The sequence below is a fragment of the Thrips palmi genome, unplaced genomic scaffold (genome assembly GCF_012932325.1).
Source record: "Thrips palmi isolate BJ-2018 unplaced genomic scaffold, TpBJ-2018v1 HiC_scaffold_6, whole genome shotgun sequence".
NCBI lineage: Eukaryota > Metazoa > Arthropoda > Insecta > Thysanoptera > Thripidae > Thrips > Thrips palmi.
This window is the reverse complement of record NW_023144633.1, coordinates 1,958,312-1,977,092: the sequence shown is the minus strand read 5'-3', so window position 1 is coordinate 1,977,092 and position 18,781 is coordinate 1,958,312. Positions and strand designations below refer to the sequence as shown.

Genomic DNA, 18,781 nt, shown 5'->3' with positions numbered 1-18,781 from the left:
CTTTTTTATTTAATTGTGAGTAGCGTTGAATTTCTCATAGCAACCAGAATCTCTATTTGACCGATAATTTCTGCCTGCCGAAAACGGAAATGAACGGTGAAACGCCGATTTTCGGTCGAGCCTGACCATTATTGCGCTTCAAGGAACGGGTTGCGCAGATCATTCTGTGCCAAATATACAAAGGTGGTCGGTTTGGGTCGCCGCGCGTTCATCCGATCCGCTCAACAGTTCCCGCATTGACCAGTCAATTGTTTTCATACAGTGCTGACATCTGTACACAGTATTGTAAGCAGCATTTCATCAGTGAGAAGGTTGCGACCAAAGTGTTGATATTCGTGATATTAGAGTAATCAATGTTCTAGAAACGGAAGATGAAGGTAATAGCGCGCTCCCTCTTGTGGCTTTACTCAAAGTTTCCTTATCAGAACTCGGACAAATTTGCAAAATGTTCGCCTCGACGCTCAGTTGCGGCCTTTTGTTTGAGTGACAAATATGGCGGATCCGACGAGACGTTTCACCATGACTCTTGTCTATTGAAGTTGTGCGTCATATTCATTCATTCTACCGGTCCCACTTCTCGTTCATTATTTCAATCATTTGGGAATTTTATTTTACGTCAGGAATACAGTGTGGGCGCTTACCATGGGCCGATGGCTTGTTTTGATGTCATTGGCACGTCCCTTTAGAGAGGTCAAAAACGTGGTTTAGTGCGTAAATATCAGACTTGGGGTTTGCCGATCGCTTTTATTTCAACATTTCTGTACTCATCTAGGTACGGACTCACCTCTTGAGTTTTGCAAGTGTACTCTGGGACTTCGGCATTTACCTTATCTCCCTGACTTCAACCTGTTTTCAAGAGGGCCTGTTTGACATAGAAGCAGTTTCATCTTGTTTGTTTCTACATTTGCGTCATATTGTCTTTTTTTTCTGAATTGGGTCATTTCTCTCAAGCAATTGAGTTTGTGGTAAAGACGTTGCTTTTGTCCGTTTTCTTCATATATGGATGTTTCTGACATTTTGTCAATGTCAAACTTCTTCTCAAGTCCCATATTTATTTTTTTCCTACAAACACATCCTTTTTCTAGTCCCCTATATCTCATTCTCGCTTTACAATCGAAGGCATCAAATCACTTGACTTTTGCGTATGCTTTGATAGAAGGCACCACAATGTTGTGAAATTGTGAACATGACATAGTCAGTCCTGGTCATTGTCTTCTGATGTCATTAGCCCAATTTCAATGAGTCACACCGATTAGAATCATGACAAATTACTCCTGCCCTATGGCGTTTGTGTGAAATAAGTAATACCTATGGTTGGTTTCAGGTACAGTTACTTACATCAATGTCAAAGTTCAGTTGTTGTTGATACCCTAACCGCATCATCATGAAGATAGACAGAAGTCGTTTGAAAAAGAGCACTTCTGAAGTGGTAATTGTGACTGCTTTATTGGACTACTGTTTGATTTCATATTCTTGTGTCTTACTCTATTCTTGTTTGCAGCCTATAGAATGTCAAGCACTAATAGAAAAACTTCGAAGCTGCTCCCCAGCAGAATTGCTGGAGGAGCTGAAGCGAATCGATTCATGGACATTTGGAAAATGTGAGCTTTATCATTGGATAGATATTTTAGATATTTGTGATGGCATTCTGGAAGAAGCCGCCATGAGGGCGGGTGAAAATACATGGACATTAGCTTGTGATCTCCCTCATAAGTCTGAGGTATGTTAATTTGGTTTCTTGCTCAGATGTACAGCACCTGTGTGTATGAAAGGTACCAGTAAAGTAGTTAATGTACCAATGTTTTTTGCAGTTGAAAGATTTGCTTCTATGGGTCCTGCATTTTACCACATTGCTCATCGAGCATTCCTTTTCAAGACATCTTTACAACTCAATGGAGAGATTGGTGGCACTTCTTTCATCCTGTGATATGCACGTTGTGCTTGGTGTTTTAAATCTTCTCTACATGTTCAGCAAAAGGAGTAACTTCATTACCCGTCTTGATAGTGATAAACGCCAAGCTTTGTTAAGCCGCTTAACTCACTCGGCTGAGGTTTGTACTTGATGTTCTTTTCCTGCGTCTACTTTCTTAATTCATTATACAATTGTGCCTTGTCAGAACTCTAGGGAAGAATCCTAAAGTTTCATGTTTACATTTTCAGAGCTGGGGTGGCCGTGACAATGGCTTTGGTCTGGCAGATTGCTGCAAAGATCTCCCCATTTCTGTGAGTAGACTTGGGATACTATCCAATATTTTTTAACACATCTTCCCCCATTTTCTTATCTTCACACTTTTCTTGCAGCATTTTCCTCCAAGTGCAACCACTCTCCATTTTGAATTTTATGCTGAAGACACATCTGCTTCAAGCTCTACTGCAGCAGGAGGTGCTACAGCAGCCCCAACTGCTACCATTAGTGGTGCGAATCCACCGGCAACTTCAAAACCAAAAGGAACTAGCAACCCAACCAGTGTCATCCATATACAAAATATAGATACCTTTGATAAAACACCAGCACAAATGATGGACCAGCTTTTGACAACATTTGCTGTTCCTAAGGATAAACAAGTATGTTATGAGGATTCTTGTTTGTTGGAACATTCTGTTAAACTTCCAATTATTAATTAATCTTATCTAAAATTTTAGATGCTGCTCTTCACTCATTTGCGGCTTGCTCATAGCTTCTCAAATTATCAGCGAAGACTTCAATGTGTGCAAGCTCGACTGCAAGCCCTGTCTGTGTTGGTATATTCCAATGCCTTAGCAGATAATTCTCATTCACTTCTGTACCCTGGACTCATGGAAGAACTAGTGGAGCTCCTTGAAATAGCATCACCTGATCTGGTTGAGATTAGAGCTGCTGCACTTCGTACCCTCACATCAATCATTCACCTTGATCGGAATCCAAACTTCCCTCAGTAAGTGTATATTGAAGGAATCTTTCTAACACAATTGAGCTAAATTGCCTTAATCTGATAAATTTTTGTTTCTTTTTTTAACCATTCCAGCCGCAAACCTGGTGCAAGATTAAATATGATCATTGATGTGACAGGAGCAGGGTCATACCATGGTTTCTTGCCTGTCCTAGTTCGAACTTGCATTACGTCACTAACAGCCCCATCAAATCAAGCTAGCACGTCTTCCAGCACTGAACCTGCAGCGTTTCCTCTTCCATTAGCTACTGCATTGTTCAGCTTCCTGTATCACCTAGCTAGTTATGAAGCTGGTGGTGAGGCCCTTGTCAGCTGTGGTATGATGGAGTCTCTACTTAGAGTCATCAACTGGCCTGGCAGTGAACTAGAGCACATAACTGTAAGTAGCTGCCTTATGTTGCTAATTTATAGTTTTGATATCGAAGAAGTACTGTGTCAACAGGGAATAATTCATTTATGTTTTGCAGTTTGTCACAAGGGCAGTCCGAGTTATAGACCTCATAACCAACATTGAAATGCAAGCGTTCCAAGCCCATGGTGGTCTGACTAGCTTCATCAATCGGCTTGAGGTAGACTGTCTGATAATTATTGTTTTGTATGCCTACTGTGCATTGAGCGGGAGTAAGTTCTGACAAAAATGTATTTGGTTACAGATGGAAGTCAACACATGTAGATTAGAACAGCCATTTGAAATTGTGCCCCCTGGCCACCAACCCCACGATATGGAAGAAGAAGCTAGGTTGGCTGAGGCCCAGAGTCCTGATATTTATGATGAGTAAGTGTTGCCTTTGTTTCTCCTAATTTAGTTCTAAATTTCTTTCTAAATTATAAATCTAATTGGAACTTTCTTGAATTTCTAAAAACTAGTCAAGAGATGGAAACCGAATCTCCATTTAGGCGTGAAGAGGAAGGAATTGAAGGCGCTTCCACATCTGAAGGACATGGGGATACTAGTGCGCAGCAGGAGTCGGAACAGAGTGACAAACCAGCTGAAACTGAGGAAGATGCTTTCCCCAACTTCGACTACAGTGCTGCTAAGACGGGCAGAACCTGCTTGCCTCAAAGAGCTGCTCTCCTCAAATCAATGCTGAATTTTTTGAAGAAAGCAATTCAAGTAGAAGATCCTGCATTTTCAGACAGCATCCGACGTGTCATGGAGGGCTCCTTGCCCTCTTCCTTGAAGCACATCATCAGTAACGCAGAGTATTACGGTCCATCCCTGTTTCTGTTGGCGACTGATGTCGTCACAGTCTATGTTTTCCAAGAACCCTCTCTCTTGTCGTCCCTCCAAGACAACGGTTTGACTGATGTTGTGCTGCATGCTCTTCTTGTGAAAGAGGTTTGTCTCATGACAATTTTTAAATTTTTATGTTGTCAATGGATATTTATTTAAGTACATTTTTGAATCATGTATTTCAGGTGCCTGCTACACGGGAGGTTCTTGGGTCCCTGCCAAATATGTTTTCTGCTTTGTGCTTAAACACTAGAGGTCTTCAAGCATTCCAAAAGTGCCAACCATTCCCTCGCATATTTAAGGTGCTCATATCACCTGCCTATCTAGCTGCAATGAGACGCAGGAGAAGTTCTGAGCCCATGGGAGACACTGCTGCTAGTTTGGGCAATGCTATGGACGAACTGATGAGGCATCAGCCAACACTGAAGCAGCCTGCAATGGCAGCTATCGTAAAGGTACAATATTTATACAGCTATAATAGTTTGCCAGCCATTATTTTATGTGGCCTTATTTCATTTTAATACTTTTCTCCTTTTATTGTGATAGTTGCTGGAAGAACTTTGCACACTTGGACGGAACCCTAAGTATGTTTGCTGGAGGGCACAGAACAAGCAAGAGGTGTCTCCTGCTGCTACGCCCAACAACCAGGGCAGTGGAGGCAGCAGTAGCAGCAATACAGAGGGCCCTGGCAGCAGTGATGAGGATGATGAGGATGAAGAAGAAGCATCCAGCTCCTCCCACCAACCTCAGTCAGCTGTGGAGTCATCCGCAATCAATAGTGCTTCAACATCAAGTAGTAATGCTGAAAAGACACCCATTGCCCTAATAGATTACATTATCAATGTGGTATGTTTATCTTTCTTCTCAAGTTGTGTGCCTGATTCTTTTTGTCTTCCTTATATTTATGAATTTAATTATTTTCTCTGTAGATGAAGTTTGTCGATGCTATCCTGAGCAACAACTCAACTGATGATCATTGCCGTGAATTTGTGAACCAAAGTGGCCTTGAGCCTCTGTTGTCAGTTCTTGGTCTTCCAAATCTCCCTGTTGACTATCCAGTGACGGGAGCAGCTCAAAGTGTGTCCGCTGTTTGCAAGTCAATTTTGGTATGTGTATTTTAGTTGATGGCCACAATTTAAATTTGTATCTGTATCTTTTCGTAATGGGCGTTTTGTTTCTTCCTTCCTCCAGAATCTGGCTCATGATCAACACGTATTAACCCAAGGTCTTACTCAGTTAAGTGAAGTACTGAGTTCTCTGAAACCTCTTTACACATCTCGCTCTATGAGTGGTTTGTGCTCTGTTCTGCTCCAAGAACTAGTGCGAGCTCCTTCTCTAGAAAATGCTTTCAGTACACCATCTGCAACTCCACTGTTGCATGCTATGACAGCTGCTCACGCGTACGTCGCTATGTTTGTCAATGTGTGCCGCACAAGCCAGGTATGCCTGTCAATTTTTTTATTCACTGACTTCTTAGTAGTCTCTGAATCACTGACATCTTATGATGTTCTAAAATCCATTTCCAGGCTGATGTCAGAGCCATCTCTGTCAGAAGTTGGGGCTCTGAATTGGGGCTTGGTGTCTTGAAAGCCCTCTCAGAACTGTATGTGTCCCTTGTGTGGGAAAGCACATTACTTCTAGCCTTGTGCAGTGATGACATACTCCCCCCTGATTCGGACTTCTGCAAGGAAGATATGGAGAAGTTGCGACCAGCCAATGAACTTGAGGGTTCCAGCTCTGCTCTTGCAGACATGGGCAGTAATGGCATGACCTCTGCAATGGAAGCTCTGAGTACCACAGAACAGCAGCCTGGTAGCAGTATGGAGGTGGAAGGCGCTGGTGGTTCTGGATCTGCAGGGCCAAGCCGAGTTTCTCGAGGAACGACTTGCTGTGGCACCACTCCCACTCAACTCAAATACATCAAGCCTTTGCTTGCTGCTTCATCTCGTCTTGGCAGAGCCTTGGCGGAATTGTTTGGCCTTCTTGTTAAGGTATCGGTCAACTCCAGTCATCTTTTAATACGCAGTGTGTCCACTTTTTTACTGTTTCTTAATTGCGGTTTCCTTTTCTCTCCTTTTGTTTTAGCTGTGTGTGGGTTCTCCTATCAATCGCCGTCGCACTCAACCAGGACCCAATGCTCCAGCTCAACCAACACCATGTGCACGCGCTGTTGCCACTTCATTGAACTCTCTTCTAGCCCGAGGTCTGGATTACAGCCTGCTGCCATCTACTCCTATCCCAAAGGTGCGGCTTACCTTCCTCATCTGCTCCGTGGGCTTCACCACGCCCATGCTGTTTGATGAGAAGAAGTATCCATACCATCTGATGTTGCAAAATTTTGCCAACTTTGGAGGTCTTGAAAATTTCTTTGAGTGAGTACCGATCTTCTATATATCTCTCAACTTCAAATTTATTGTTGGGATGTTTAAAATTATTTTGCCGTGACATTTTTGCAGAACTTTCCGTTGGGCCTTATCTGCTGGGTATACCATTCCTCTGGAATACGGACTGGAAAGCCCAGACCTGCCTGAAGGAACTGGTGAATTTCTTGATGTTTGGCTTCTACTGCTGGAGAAGATGGTGAATCCTAGGGCCATTCTGGATTCCCCTCACGCCATCAACAAGGTGGCAAGTATGCAGAAGCCATTTGACCCCTATCAGTATTTGAGCAACATCCATAAGATGGCATTCGATGCAGTCATGTTGATGTGGGGAAGGAAACCATTGAAAACATATGGTGCAAGGATGTCTGAATCTATGTTGGCCATCTTGCGCCATATCCTGCGTGGTGAGAAGCTCATGCAAGAAAAGCAAGTGAAGGATGAAGAGGCAAAGAAAACTGAAGCAACCACTGAAGGAGCGTCAGGGTCCGCCTTGGCGCGAAGGCCCGGGGAGCCAGCGGCTCCTCAAATCAATCAAGAACACCTGCGATCCCTACTAGACATGGGATTCTCCAGAGAACTTTGTGAGGAAGCCTTGGGACAGTGTACCACCCTTGAGCAAGCCACAGATTATCTCTTGAACCACCCCACACCTCATGCACGCTCTTCCTCCTCTGCTGCCGCTATTGATGCAGAAATGTCTGAAGATGATCAAATGCTGAGAGCTATTGCCATGTCACTTGGAGATACTGGTCTAGAAGCTTCAGCTGCTGAAAAGGATCAAGAAATGGATCCAGAACCCCTATCCACTGAAGAAATTGATAACTTCACAAACTCTGCCCTTTCTACCTGCCTTGCACTTCTAGACATGTTGCCCGATACTGTCTACAGAGTGTGTGATCTTCTAGTAACGATTACAAAACGTAATGGGGATCAGTTCCGCAATGAGATGCTAGATATGATGACTAACGAAATATCTGAGAAAGTGTCATTCCTTCTCAACTCTATAAATAGTGAGAGAAATAGTGAAAGCCCCCGTGTTCAAGTTGACACCTATTTGCATGTATCACCTGCTGCTTATAAGGCAGCAGTCAGAATTCATCTGTTCACTCTCCTCTTTGAAGGACCTATGATGCATGAAATGCGCACTCCTTGTGCTTTGGCCGTGCAACGTTCTGGAATACTGGTTCCATTGCTAACTCTACTGAAAGAAGGTTCTGCTGTGTTAGTTGAATGCAAAGATGTGTCTGGCCTCACACCTAAATGGCTTGCTCCATTGTTGTTAATGCTGGACCTCTTGGAAAAAGTTGCATTGGCCACCCAACGCAAAGAAGCAATGCACAAAGTTTCCACCAGACTTTGGAGATGGTTTGACCCTACAAACGGGAGATGGACACCGTATTCAACTGTGAACAACAAAATCATTAATGATGCGTACTGGAGTGGAGAGCCATTAGCCCGTATAAGCTGTGGCAGGAGACGCTATGTCATTCAGTTCAGTTCTATGTTGCAAGTCAATGAAGGAAGTGGTAATCGACGCCCTGTCATCATGTCAATGCTTGATACTTACCGTGAAGAAGTACGCTCCCGACGAGAGGAGTTGGGCATGGAAATGGAGATTGATGATTCAATCGAAAGTGACATTCCTGCAGCCAACAATGAGTTGGAGTCCAAGCGGAATACTCCTATCCAAAATCTTTCATATGATGACTGTGCCAGTATTATCAAAGCATGTGTACAGTTACTGAGTATTCCAGTTAATAATGATGCCCTACATGCAGCCATGAGAGTATGCCTTAGACTGACTCGTGATTTCAAGTTGGCTAGTCTTTTTGCTGAGTTGGGTGGTGTCAGAATGCTGCTTGATCTCACTCAGACCTCTTCTTTCAATGCGTTTTTACAACTGTGTACCCTCATCATTCGACATGTCATGGAGGAATCAACTACTCTTTCACTGGCAATGGAAAAGGTCCTCAGGTCCATGACTCAGCCAAATATCCCTGCAACCTACAAAGAACTGATGTACATGTTCAGAATGTGTTCTTCAGCTATTTGTCGCCAGCCTGAAGTCTTCAAATCCACTGCAGAACGCCTTCTTCGAGTGGATATTTCTCTTCACAAACCTCGATGTAAGTGTTTACAAAAGTTTATTCTCTATTTTAGTTGCTGTCATAAGCTCAAAATAATGTTTTCTTCCTTTTATATTTTTTAGATGACCTAGAAGACACTAGATTGTTGTTGAAGTGCCTGCCTACCGGTCCACACACACCAGTACCAATGCATGAGCGAGTTTCCCAGAGCGTCATCTTCGACCTCCTCAATGCGCTTGCCAAAGAGCCAGTTAAGAAAGAAGAAGCGACCACTAATCCTTCAACTCCTTTGTGTATGCAACACGATGAGCAGCAGCAGACAGATAACATTGCACAGCAGGGTGTGCTAGCTGCTGAAGTTTCTGAAGGGAACATTTCTGCTGCCACCCAATACAACGCTGGGAGTTCTATTGCTGCTGTTCAGTTGTTTGTTCCAAGAGAAATTCCGCAAGATTTACTCGCAGAGGGAGCTGCGGCTGCTGCAAATACCAACCAGAGCAGCAGCGCAGCAGCTAATGGAGATGACTCCAAGAAAAACAAAGAAGACCCACTCAGCTCTACTCCTCAACACAAAGAAGAGAAGCGACTTCCTCTTCTTCCCAAATCCAGTATCCTGAGATTGTTGGCGGAAGCTGTGCGTTCTTATGCACCCTGTGCTAAGTTGATCACAGATTACCACTATTCCGCTGGACAGAGTGAATTAATTACAGAAGATTGTTCAGCCCTGGCTTTCCTTTTAGATAATCTTCTCCCTGCTCATGAGAACAAAGCAGACCGAGAATGTCCCAATATGGTGCGTATGCTTGTTGCTGCATTGGCATCATGCACTCATTCTTGCACAGCCCAAACCACATTGGTGGTAGAGGTCAAGAATGCCTTAGCTCGAACCCTACAAATGCCAGAGTCTGCAGAGAAGAGCAGCCAAATCCAGGCTCTAGCTGTGCTCATATCTACAATGATTGAAAATTGCCCACCAAGCACCACTACATCTCAAAATGCCCAGAACCCTCTTGGACTTCGGTCTCAGCAGATCAATGGTGTCAACAACATGGTACGCATTATGGTGAGGAGAGGCTTGGTGACAGACTTAGCTCGTGTTGTCCACAGCTTGGATCTGTCAAGCCCCAACACAGCATCCACTGTAAATGCAGCACTGAAACCCTTGGAAACGCTGTCAAGAATCATGGCTCAGCCGTCACCAGGAACTTCAGCCATGCTGAAACTTGCTCGCTCCAAGATTCAGTCCCTGGATGTGGATCCCTTGGCTTTGCCAGGAACACCTACTTCTGGCACCACTCATGCTCAAGGTGAGGATGCAGCAGAAGACCCCGACAATACCGATCACGATGTTTCAGGAGCCACTGAAAGCATGGAGCCTAACAATGAGAACCGACAACAGCAGGAAGGAGACGAGCCTTGCCTGGATGACCTCATGGATGTTCTGGTCAGTAGAGAGAGGCAAGGATCTACGTCATCAGCATTTGTGAATCAAACTGAGGCTATGGATGTTGAAGCCCGAAATGAGGAGCTGCTTACCTGTCACCGTAACACATTGTTCACTGAGCAGGAAGACCACATCGATGATGAAAGCTCAGACTCTGGCAGCAATCAGTCTGCAGAGGGTGAAGATCAAGGTGAGAATGACAATGAGAGCAGTTCAAGTTCAAGCAGTTCTTCCAGTAGTAGTGGAGATGAAGATGAGGATGACGACGAAGATGATGATGACGACGACGATGGAGACAACGGAGATGATGTTCAGCAAAATGGAGAGGATGGTGGTTATGAGGCTGATAACTTGGAGATATTCCCCTCAGATGAAGGTGTGATGCGCATTCCTGGTCTGGACCGAGACAATGAGGACATTTTAATGATTCAGTACTCTGATCCAGATCCTAGTGGGCCGCTTGTTCCTTGGAACACCAGCACTTTCCCTCTACCTTTTGGAATATTTGAAGATGTAAACAATGGGAATGACAATGCTGCAGGTGGAATCAACCCAGGTCCTCATGTTCATCCTCTTCTCAACACTCGACATAGCAATGAGTCCAACAATCTTTCAAACACGCGAAGCCAAAGGACCAATAGGCAACGCCGTTACCAATATCTACAACTCAACATGCGAAATCCCAACCCTCCAGTGATCCTTCAACGTTTGCTAGGACCACTTGCAGGAAGTCTTCCATTGGCCACTGCAGCTGGGCAAGCCCTCGCCAACTCTGTTAGAGATTCTCGAGTGGTTCTCATGGACCATGGTCTGGGAATTTTGACAAATGGAGAAGAGGAACAAATTGACTTTGTTGACCAGTCAGGTTATTTGCTGGGTCCAGGTTTGGCAGTGACAATGAGCAACACCCCTACTGCCCTAAACTGGTGGAACGAAGAGTCGAAACTACTTGACGGAGAGTGCTCTGCTGATTTGGTGTTTGTCGTGGCCCACAGTCTTGTCGGCATTCTGAAGAAGCATAGAGATGAAGAGTTGCACGAGCGTCAGCAGAAAATGAAGAAGCAAGTAGAAGAGCAGAAAAAATGTGAAGAGGTGGCTCGTAAGAAGCGCGCCGCCAAAGGAGACCCTGAAGCCGGCAAGGAGCAGGGGATGGAGGTGCAGAGTATTCCAGCGACGTTGCCCGAAAACGCCAGCATGGAAACCCCCTCGCCGCTCATGGCGGACACCATCGCCGAGGTGATCGCGACCCGCGAGCAGAACGGCAGCCGCGAGCAGAACGCCACCAACCGCATGCTGGAGTCGTTCGCCAACTACCTGGGCCCTGCGTACGGCGGCCCCGACCAGGGCGCAGCCCCAGTGGCGGCCCCAGTGGCGGCCCCCACCGAGCAGCAGCAGCAGCCCAGCGCCGGGGAAAGCACCTGGACCGTGCAGGACTTGGCGGCGGCGCCTCCAGTCGTGGCCCCGGCTGTGCCGGCGGCCGCGTCGTCCGACCTGGTGACGGCGGGCTCGCCGACCACAACGCCGTCCGACGTGATGAACGTGCAGGCCGTGACGGTGGCCCCGGGCCAGAGCCAAGGCCCCACCGAGGAGATCCCAGACACCCCAGCCTCGCCGGACGTGGAGGCCCCCTCCGCCCCGGCCGCCGAGGCGCTCAGCCCCAAGCCCGACGACGTCGCCGACCCCGCGGCCAGCGACGCCCCAGCCGACGCCGCGGTGCCCGCCCCCGCCCCCGCGACCGAGGCCGTGGTGGAGGCCGGGCCGGCCGCTGCAGCACCCGAGGCTTCCGGTGCAGTTGGCGCTGCGGAGGCCGGCGACGAGCAGCAGAAGCTGGCCAACGAGGCCCTGGCGGCCGCGCTGGCCCTCGCCGAGGCCGCCGGGCCCAGCACTTCGGGCACCGCGGTGGCCAGTGGCAGCAGTGCGCCCTCAGGCTCAGGCTCTGGCGCGCCGGAGCTGCCCGAGGGCGTGGACCCGTCCTTCCTGGCCGCGCTCCCGGAGGACATGCGCGAGGAGGTGATCGCCGAGCAACTGCGGCTGCAGCGCATCCGGCAGCAGACTCTGGAGACGCAGGCCGCGGGCACCAGCGCCGGCATCACCCAGGTGAACCCCGAGTTCCTGGCCGCCCTGCCGCCCGCCATCCAGGAGGAGGTGCTGTCGCAGCAGCGGCTGGAGCAGCAGAGGCACGCCGCAGCCAGCGCCAACCCGGAGGACCCCGTCGACACGGCCGCCTTCTTCCAGAACCTTGCTCCGTCTCTTCGCCAAGCTGTACGTTAGCCAAGTGTTTCCTTTGATTTGTTATCGCCAAGGGTTGCTATCGTGATTGACATCCTCTATTGTTTTCCGCAGATTTTGGCAGACATGGAAGATTCCCAGATCGCAGCATTGCCTCCAGATCTTGCTGCTGAGGCTCAGAGTTTGAGGCGTGAATGGGAGTCCCGCAACAGGCACATGCAAGACAGGTTCTTCACTTCACATCCTGGTCAGAGCACCCTATCGCAAATCCTTCGTAGTCATCAGGCTGCTTCAGGTAGTCGTGAGTACCTAACCAAATTATTTACTTTTATTATTTGTGTGTCAGGTTTTTCTCAAATGTAAATGTACTAATACAACTCTCTTAAATTTGAATTTGTTTTAGGTCGCCCTGTTACGCGATATGCCATCCAGACTGTTCCTCAACAAAGTCGGTGGATGACTGGAAACTGGAGTGACCGAGAGCAGGCTGCTCTAGCGTTGTCTTCGGCAGCAACCACTAATATCAGAGCAAGAGGCCGACCTCTGCTAGACCATGAGGCCCTGAGCTGTCTCCTTGTGCTTCTGTTCTTGGATGAACCAAGACTAAACACAGGCAGACTTCACAGGGTGTTCAGGAATCTGTGCTATCACTATCAGACCAGGGATTGGATCATCAAAGTGAGTCACGGAGTTTTTCTGAAATTGACTATCTATCTGTGTTGCTATGGACATTTGCTTATTATGGAATTATTTACAGGCACTGTTGTCTATTCTGGAAAGAAGTAACGAGTCAAGAGTTGCTGAAATTCTGCCGGCCTTGCCATCGACTGAGACTCCTGCCAAATCAAAGCGAACAACACGCGCATCTCAAGCCAAACAAGCAGCTGATGCATCCAAGAGGTGAGTTGCCATTTTATCTGGTGGTGCATTTGGAGAGTCCTGTGATGTGTTCGTTACATTTGTCTCATGTTTCTCTCAGTGGAAGTGGAGCCACTGGAAACACTGGCAGTGTAAATGTCAGACTGCAAGGTGGAACTTCCTGGTTGAATGTGAGTGTGGATGCTGCTCTGGGATGTCGGGCCAACATTTTCCATATCCAAAGACCGCCATCTGGCAAGAGGGGCTATGAGCGTAACTCTACATCCACTGCTATTGCCGTGCACCGGCAAGCTGCCCCGATAGTGTGCAGGTGGGTCAAAAATTTCAGTCAGTAATTTTTGCATTACTTTTGGAAGTAATTATCTCACCCTTGTTAATCATTTAATTCTTTTGCAGACATGCCTTGGACCTGCTTATTTCACTAGCCAAAAGTTTCCCTGGGTATTTCCTCCCAGCTCGACCCAAAGATCAAGAGTCACCCCAAGAGAGGGTTGGAGTGGAAACAAGAAGCCGCGCTTCATCCATTCAGGGAACAACGCCAAGCTCGTCTGCCGGAGAGGGAACTAGCAGTGGCCCTTCCACTTCCACTGCTGTTGCTTCTACTTCTGGCTCAACTACAACCCCTCCAAATGAGTTCTGGGAGCTTCTCTTGAGACTGGATAGTGCCAGCTCTTCACGGAAAGGTGGGTTAATTGTGCATATCTTTAATATTTCTTCTTTTTAATTTTATTTGTTATTCATGGTTGATGTTTTTCTATCTATTTCAGGAAAAAACCTGTCAAGATCCAATAGTAGTGCCGGAGTAGAGCGCAACAATGAAGCTGACTCATCCCACCCTACCAATTTCGAAGCTTCAGCTTTTGGCCAGTTGTTGCCAATGTTGGATTGCGAAGTTGTTAAACGGTCAACTGTTCTCACAGACAAGCTCCTTAGACTGCTGTCCTTAGTCTCTCTTGGCCTAGCAGAACCAAACCCACATGCTCCTCCAATGGTTGAAAATCAGGTCAGACTTGCAGTGCAAGTTCTGACATCCAAATCTTGCTCTGAAGAGGGTCTAGAAGATACGACTGCCTTGCTTTTAAATCTTGCTAGCTATAATGATGCTATGAGAGAAATGGTAATTATCTTTTATTTATCCATGCACTTTCTACTTTCAATAAATTTTGGTTTGTAACCACTGCTTTCCTTCCACAGATTTTAAGACTGCTTTTGGAAGGAGCAATGAAACTTGCTTACACAGTCCAAGAACACATAGCATCCCTGATTGGAGAGCTATCTTCTCTCAACCAAAAGAGAGTGCGAGAAGACAGCACTAGCACAGACGATAACTCTGTGGCTCGTCCTGAAAGGGGTCTTCTGCATGATAGGTACGTTCTATTAAAGCCAGGAAGAGGCGAGGTGTGTAACTTTTCAAAACTTTATTCCTGATTAGCAATCTAACTTTTGCATGTTACAGGTTTACAAATGACACCGTGGTTGTGACTGCACCTACCAAACTGAAAGGTGGCATGGACCTCCAGCTTCCGAGCATGGCACCTCTGACGTCCAAAACATCCAGCCAAGCCTTCTTCCTGCGGATGCTCAAGGTCATCATCCAGCTGCGCGAGGCGGTGCGCTTGGCCAGCAAGAAGAAGACGCCTCGTTTCGACTCAACACACCAACCAGCCAATTCGTCGACTCCAGTCACAGCTCCCTCCGCCCCGCCTCCTAGTGTACCATCCGGTAATACTTGACGTTGATCACGAGCTATTGTAGCGCGCTTTTTTTTTGTTGGCGTGCACTGACGTTCCGTGTTTTGTTTATCAGTTGAGCGGATGGAAACCGATGCTCTGGTGGCTGCTGGCTCCTCGTCCGACGCCCAGGCCGCGGCCCCTCCCGTCGAGGGCGCTGCCGCCACGGTTGCCGCCGCCGACCAATCCACCGCGGCCGGCACCCCCGCGACCGGCGGCGCGGCGCCCGCGGCCGAGACGCTGATGGCGGCGCCGAGGGTGCGGCCGCCAGCGCCGCTGCCCGACGCGGACCCGGACGCCCTGCCCGCCGAGACCCCGGTGGGCCGCGCCAGGGGCAGCAGAGGCAGCCGCGCCAGCTGCCGCGTGCGCCTGGTGCCCGCCTCGCCCGCCACCGCGCCCGCCGCCGCCCCGCAGCAGGAACAGGTGCCTACAGTTTTACAAAGTCCGCTCCCGCCAGTATTCCGTCCGGCGAGCATCGTTTGATCGTTCCATTTTTCATTCGTTCATTTTTTTTTTGCAGGCTCAGGAAGTGGTCCCCGCTGCCGACGCCGAGGCCGACACCATGGACACGTCCTCGCCGCCCGGAGTTCCCCCCGAAGCGCCAGCGGGCTCTGGGGAGTTCCAGGTTGTGGTTCCGGTTCCGGTTGCGGCAGAGCACCGCCAGATGGAGCCCATCCTTGCGCCGGAGCATCGCAGCGGCTTTATCCACTTCATCAGTAAGTGACGATCCTGGGCAGTCTTGTCCTCTCGTGGTTTAGTGCATTCAGCAATGTAGCCTACGGTGGAATCATGACTTTCATCTTTTTGTGCAGATCCCAACAGGCCACAACAGCCACATCCAGACGAAGAGTTGGATTCGGAGGATGATGAGGATGAGCCTGATGATGAAGACGAGGTTGAGACTGAAGAGGGACCAGCTCTTCCGAACCTTAGTGAACAGTTGAGGCTCGACAGCCTGTGGGAAACGCTGAGCACATGCCTGCTGCAGCTAGCTGACACTCCAGACCACCACGCTGTCCTGATGCTACAGGTTAGTTGGTCTTATACTTGTTATTCTTACTGATATTTAATTTTATTTATTTTGTGTTTTTCATCTCTTATTTTGATGCATCTCTTTTCCAGCCTGCTGTTGAGGCGTTCTTTTTGGTGCATGCCCCTCCATCATCGGAGAGGGATCGTGAAAGGTCTTCCAGTTCGAGTAGTCGTGCCAACCCTGGGGTGGACCTGGTTGCTGAAGCCCCTGCCGCTCGAGTAGGAACACAGGCCCAACCGCAAGCAGCTGGTCAAGGAGCGTCGGCCAGCGGGGCTGCGGCTGCCAGTTCAAGTGCTGAGGAGGCTGCCTCTGCTTCCTTGGCGTTAGAAAATGCCACTCTTGCGCCAGCGCTTTCCCCAGACCAACAGAAGTTCCTCAAATTTGCTGGTAAGCTTTGATTGCATGGCTTTTTTTTTTTTTTTTTTTTTTTTTTTTAAGTTATGTTGTGACAGGTTTTTATCTCAGTCTTTGTGATTGCTTCCAGAAACACACCGTACTGTCCTTAACCAAATCCTGCGCCAATCAACAGCACCTTTGGCAGATGGTCCATTTGCTGGCCTTGTGGATCATGTGCGAATTTTGGACTTTGATGTGAAGAGGCGCTACTTCCGTACAGAATTGGAGCGCCTTGATGAAGGATTGCGCAGAGAGGAACTTGCAGTTCATGTTAGACGTTCCAATGTATTTGAAGATTCATTCCGTGAATTGCAACGAAGGCCTGTGGAAGAATGGAAAAATCGGTTCTATATAGTGTTTGAAGGTACAACTCTTGTTCTGTTTGTACATCTAACCCAACCTAGTCTGTGTGTGTGTATTTATCATTTACATTTATTCATTGACCACTTTTTTTTTTTTTTAAGGTGAGGAAGGTCAAGATGCAGGTGGCCTGTTGAGAGAGTGGTATGTTATTATTTCCCGAGAAATCTTCAACCCCATGTATGCTCTGTTCACAACTTCACCTGGTGATAGAGTAACATACATGATTAACTCTTCATCACATTGCAATCCAAATCATCTTTGCTATTTCAAATTTGTGGGAAGAGTTATTGGTAAGTAATAATTATTAATCAGGCATACATCATTTAATAATAATTAATTAATTTTATCTTTAATATAACTCATAATTGTTGTCTTAATTTCAGCTAAAGCAATCTATGATAACAAATTGTTAGAATGCTACTTCACAAGGTCATTCTACAAACACATTTTAGGAATCCTTGTCAAGTACACTGATATGGAAAGTGAAGACTACAGCTTCTATCAAGGATTAGTGTACCTAATGGAAAATCATGTCAGTGCTCTTGGCTATGATCTTACATTCAGTGCAGAGGTATGTCAATACTATTCAGTCAATGACTTCATAGCCCCTTTAGGACTTTTCTTTTCTAATCTATGAGGTATTTTCCAACTAGGTTCAAGAGTTTGGAGTAACAGAAGTACGAGACCTGATCCCTAATGGAAGGAACATTGGTGTAACTGAAGAAAACAAGATGGACTATATTCGCCTTGTGTGTCAGATGAAAATGACTGGGGCTATTAGAAAGCAGTGAGTGGAAATGCATTAAAATGTGTTTCTAGTTGGTGTTCCATGATAATCAAAATGCATAAATTGTTCTTTTCATTTTCAGACTGAATGCTTTCCTAGAGGGCTTTTATGACATTATTCCTAAACGTCTCATATCCATTTTCAATGAACAAGAGTTGGAGTTGCTCATATCTGGACTGCCTAATGTGGATATTGAAGACTTGAAGGCTAACACTGAGTATCACAAGTACCAGCCAACTTCTCTGCAGGTAAGTTTCTCAGTCCCAGTGCAGATAGTTGAGTTTAATGATTTTTCAAGGTCCAATGTCCTAGTTCTAATTCTGGTTAATCTACTTTTTCAGATTCAGTGGTTCTGGCGGGCCTTAAGGTCGTTGGATCACGCAGACAGAGCCAAGTTCCTGCAGTTTGTTACTGGCACCTCCAAGGTTCCCCTGCAAGGATTTGGAGCTCTAGAGGGCATGAATGGTGTTCAGAAATTCCAGATCCATCGCGACGATCGTTCCACGGATCGTTTGCCTTCTGCACACACATGGTAAGTACAAGAGCTCCTCTCTTTGAATGGACCTGTCATAAATGAAAACATGGTACTCACTGTGTTTGCTCTTTTACAGCTTCAACCAGTTGGATTTGCCTGTTTATGAGACATACGATAAATTGCGCACCAACTTACTCAAAGCAATCCATGAGTGCTCGGAGGGTTTCGGTTTTGCATAAGAAGTATGGTGTGCAAATTTGAGTCAGCGTTGCATAAAATTCCTTCAAGTGATAATAGTGTAATTTATTCTCAGTCTAATTCCTTTTCAGTGATGGAAGAATTGTCTAGGTAGTTTGAATGTGGTATGTAAGGTCTGCTAGTGATTCGCTATCTGTACAGATGTTATTTATTTTCTAATATGAAGGCTGTAGGCCAGCTTTTGAGATGGCTAATCAATATTTTTATGGTCTGTAAACAGTGGAATTATTCCACTTATATCGTAAGCTTCAAGGATTTTGTAATTTTTGTTATGTGTATATACAGTTCTTAATTAAAAGTTAGTTTATTTTGGCAATTAAATGCTACTTATTGTTTTCTGGTGGTCAGAGCAAACCTCAGTCAGTTTTAAGTGGTCAGTCTCTTCCTTTTAAAAATATCATGCTCATTCTTTACAAAATCTTGTATTTTAAGTATTCTGGTTGCAATAGCAAATGTTTTTACTTTGTTCTGGTTTAAAATGAAATAAATAAAACATGCTCTGTACTATAAGTACTCTGTGTTTTTGTTACTCCCTTTCAAATCTAAGTTAAA

General features: G+C 46.5%; 1 protein-coding gene across 1 annotated transcript; it reads left to right on the top strand.

Moving 5' to 3' along the window:
* Nucleotides 1–193: 193 nt before the first annotated feature.
* LOC117651965 (E3 ubiquitin-protein ligase HUWE1) lies at nucleotides 194–18,742 on the top strand. Its single transcript, XM_034396592.1, has 40 exons — nucleotides 194–377; nucleotides 1,325–1,429; nucleotides 1,502–1,720; nucleotides 1,812–2,051; nucleotides 2,161–2,223; nucleotides 2,302–2,565; nucleotides 2,644–2,915; nucleotides 3,006–3,309; nucleotides 3,398–3,499; nucleotides 3,584–3,705; nucleotides 3,798–4,269; nucleotides 4,350–4,619; nucleotides 4,711–5,010; nucleotides 5,094–5,270; nucleotides 5,356–5,604; nucleotides 5,691–6,155; nucleotides 6,250–6,536; nucleotides 6,621–8,674; nucleotides 8,758–11,765; nucleotides 11,949–12,341; nucleotides 12,423–12,609; nucleotides 12,712–12,986; nucleotides 13,066–13,208; nucleotides 13,288–13,497; nucleotides 13,584–13,870; nucleotides 13,955–14,304; nucleotides 14,382–14,554; nucleotides 14,644–14,909; nucleotides 14,994–15,121; nucleotides 15,230–15,340; nucleotides 15,438–15,633; nucleotides 15,730–15,947; nucleotides 16,040–16,337; nucleotides 16,435–16,710; nucleotides 16,811–16,999; nucleotides 17,093–17,280; nucleotides 17,363–17,496; nucleotides 17,579–17,744; nucleotides 17,838–18,028; nucleotides 18,108–18,742. Exons 2-40 carry the CDS (start codon nucleotides 1,385–1,387, stop codon nucleotides 18,208–18,210), a joined length of 13,395 nt encoding a protein of 4,464 aa, XP_034252483.1. The 5' UTR covers nucleotides 194–377; nucleotides 1,325–1,384; the 3' UTR covers nucleotides 18,211–18,742.
* Nucleotides 18,743–18,781: the final 39 nt, after the last annotated feature.

Coding starts and splice junctions, on each gene's coding strand:
- LOC117651965 (XM_034396592.1), top strand. CDS start 1,385: ATGAAGATAGACAGAAGTCGTTTGAAAAAGAGCACTTCTGAAGTG. Junction 4,620..4,710: donor CAATGGCAGCTATCGTAAAG/GTACAATATTTA, acceptor TTATTGTGATAG/TTGCTGGAAGAACTTTGCAC. Junction 16,338..16,434: donor GAAGTTCCTCAAATTTGCTG/GTAAGCTTTGAT, acceptor GATTGCTTCCAG/AAACACACCGTACTGTCCTT.